Source organism: Arachis ipaensis, chromosome B04, assembly GCF_000816755.2.
Source record: "Arachis ipaensis cultivar K30076 chromosome B04, Araip1.1, whole genome shotgun sequence".
Lineage (NCBI taxonomy): Eukaryota > Viridiplantae > Streptophyta > Magnoliopsida > Fabales > Fabaceae > Arachis > Arachis ipaensis.
This window is the reverse complement of record NC_029788.2, coordinates 11221610-11224207: the sequence shown is the minus strand read 5'-3', so window position 1 is coordinate 11224207 and position 2598 is coordinate 11221610. Positions and strand designations below refer to the sequence as shown.

The following is a 2598-nucleotide window of genomic DNA, read 5'->3' as shown; positions in this document are numbered from 1 at the left end:
TTTTTTAATAAAAACATTTGACAAAAAAAAAGGCCCTGAAAAAATCATCAACCCCCCAAAAAGAAACTTTTTTATTGCAGAACAATATGCTTTTTCTTAAAAAGAAAATTAATAGCATATAAATAATTAAAAGAACATAGAAATAAGTTGCTTCTTAAAATATATATGTATTAGGTAATTTTTAAAAAATTGTTTTATTTATTTTAGAAGCAAAATATTGATGATAGCTGAGAAAGGAAGTATCATACCGACGTTGGGGTTGAAGTGGGTGCAGCCTCCTGGAATGTAGGGATTGCCAATGAATCCTTGTTCGCAGTGACATCTCCGAGCTGAGTTCTTGGAAGATGATGTAAGTGTAACATTGCTGCTCTTGCAGGTTCCAGGGAGCCTTACTGATGAGTTACGAATCTCCCATTCTAACAACGCCGGAACGGTTTCCAAAAGAGTCAGATCTTCAGCCCAACTGTAACCGATATAGTAACCGGAACTATACTGTTTTATCATAATCGCCGCATAGCTGCACTCATCATCACTACTCGCACTCGCATGACGATGATTACTATTGTTGATCCCGAAACTCTCCGTTGTCACGTTGAATTCCGAGAGATACGAAGGCAAGGAGGTCACGCAGCAGTATTCGCCGTTGCAATTGCCGATATGAATGATCCTGTCGACGTCGTCCTTGTCGCCGTTGCAAATCGAAACGCAGCTGCTAACTTGCGTCCCATTGGAAACCAAGAAAGAGATTCCATTGCATCCAACTGATACAAACACGTTGTTTTCCTGGGAATACACGAAGGGGCTTCCTCTCAGGTCAACCACTTGCTTCTGAGTAGTAGTAGCGTTGTTGTGTTTGCATTTCCAACGGTGAATTGGATTCTTGATTACAATCGTGCCTTCTGATACATCAATTGACGACACCTCCACTCCTATAGATTTCAGGTAAGGTGTGTGGTTCCTGCACTCTATTTGGAACCACTGGTCTGCATAGCATTTGGGTTCGTTCATTCCAAATGGGAAAGGGATACTAACACGTCCACATGTGGAATTGCAGCCAGGTTGCGCTGTACGACTATTTTTGTATTCGTATTGTGCAGATGCCAGTGTATGTATAGCGGATACTATTAACATGACATGAAACCCAAATTGAAGAACCATTATTATTGTGGCTTAAAGGTGCCTCTCTGCGTTTCGTTAATTAGTCTTGGGCTATTTAGTATTTATGGGCAATATTCCTCTAATGCTACTTTATATTAAGTTTCGTGCAAGTTGGCCCCTGTCCCCTGCTTCAAAATAAAAAAACATTACCCTAAAGTGGGACTGTGGAAGATTTGCATAGTGTTAATTCCATCCAATTAGGTCAACATAAAGTTTAAATGAGTAACATTCTTAGTTAAAGTTTTGTTAACATACAGGTTGTTAAGATTATCGTTAATATTTTTTAATTAAATATACAATACATATACATTGAAAACTTTTTATATTAGCTTTTTTCTTCATCATTGATTTTTATCAATTGCTCAATAAATAAATATGTATGTGACTTTGACCCGTGGAGACTGGGATCCTCTAGCTTACTGCTACTTGTTAGCGAAAAGTCTACGAAATCTCGCATATATTAATTTTGAAGCTATTCTATCTTTTTCTTCGAAAGAAAATCTGAAGTGGTTGGTTGCATTTTCTGACCAGTCTGTTGGATTTGTAGTCTTCGATATATTATTACATAACTTTTGATCACTTAAATTGATTCAATTAAATAAAATCAGCTTATACATCTTATTTTTTCGAAATAATAATGCTTCAAGACGCTAGAGTCAAGTAGTCAACCCATCATGAAATTAAAGGCACTAGAGAATAATAGAGATGCAAGTTGCATCGGTTTGATTTTGAAGCTGAAAGCTTGAAACAGAAAACAAACTAGATGGGGGTAACGTTCTGATTTGTTTTAAAAATATTTTACATTTGAATTCTTTTATTACTATCCAACCCTCTACTTTTATCAAAATTCCTACACTACTCTTATTTCTTTTACTAAACTTTAGGGGTGGCAACGGAGCGGGTAGGGACGGATTTTTGCTCTACCCGACCCCGTTCCGCCCTACGATAACCCGTATAGAACTCGTCTCGTTCCTACTCGCGGGTAGTAAAAAGTTGAACTCTAACCCACTCCCGCGGATACCCATCTCGCTCCTATAATTATTAAAATTCAATAAATAAAATTAAATTTGAAAATTTATATAACCATCATCACATACATAACATAAATTAAAGTAAAAATTTAAATATGATACAATATTATTAATCATTTACTAATTATTTTACATATATTATACATATTATATATTAAAATAATATATATTATATATATAGCGGGGCGGGTAGGGGCGGGTATTACCTAAACCTGACCCCATCCCACCCCTCCCAAGAACCCGCCCCGCTAAAAACCCGCCCCGGGCGGGTAGGGGCAGGGTGGGTACTCGCGGGTTCGGGTGGTATTGCCATCCCTACTAAACTCTAACCCTAATTAACATCCAATCATCCTTTTACCTCAAAGAAACCCTAGCCCCATTTCTTTTTCAGCAACACACACCTAACAGC

The 2598-nt window shown here is 37.5% G+C and overlaps 1 protein-coding gene across 1 annotated transcript in view; it reads right to left on the bottom strand.

Annotated features, from left to right (window-relative positions):
• LOC107636104 (putative wall-associated receptor kinase-like 16) overlaps positions 1–1226 on the bottom strand; it is a 4206-nt gene extending 2980 nt beyond the window's left edge. The window contains exon 1 of the mRNA XM_016339637.2: positions 249–1226. Within this exon, the coding sequence (XP_016195123.2) occupies positions 249–1158 (910 nt within the window). The 5' untranslated portion in view covers positions 1159–1226. The remainder of the gene's footprint in view (positions 1–248) is intronic.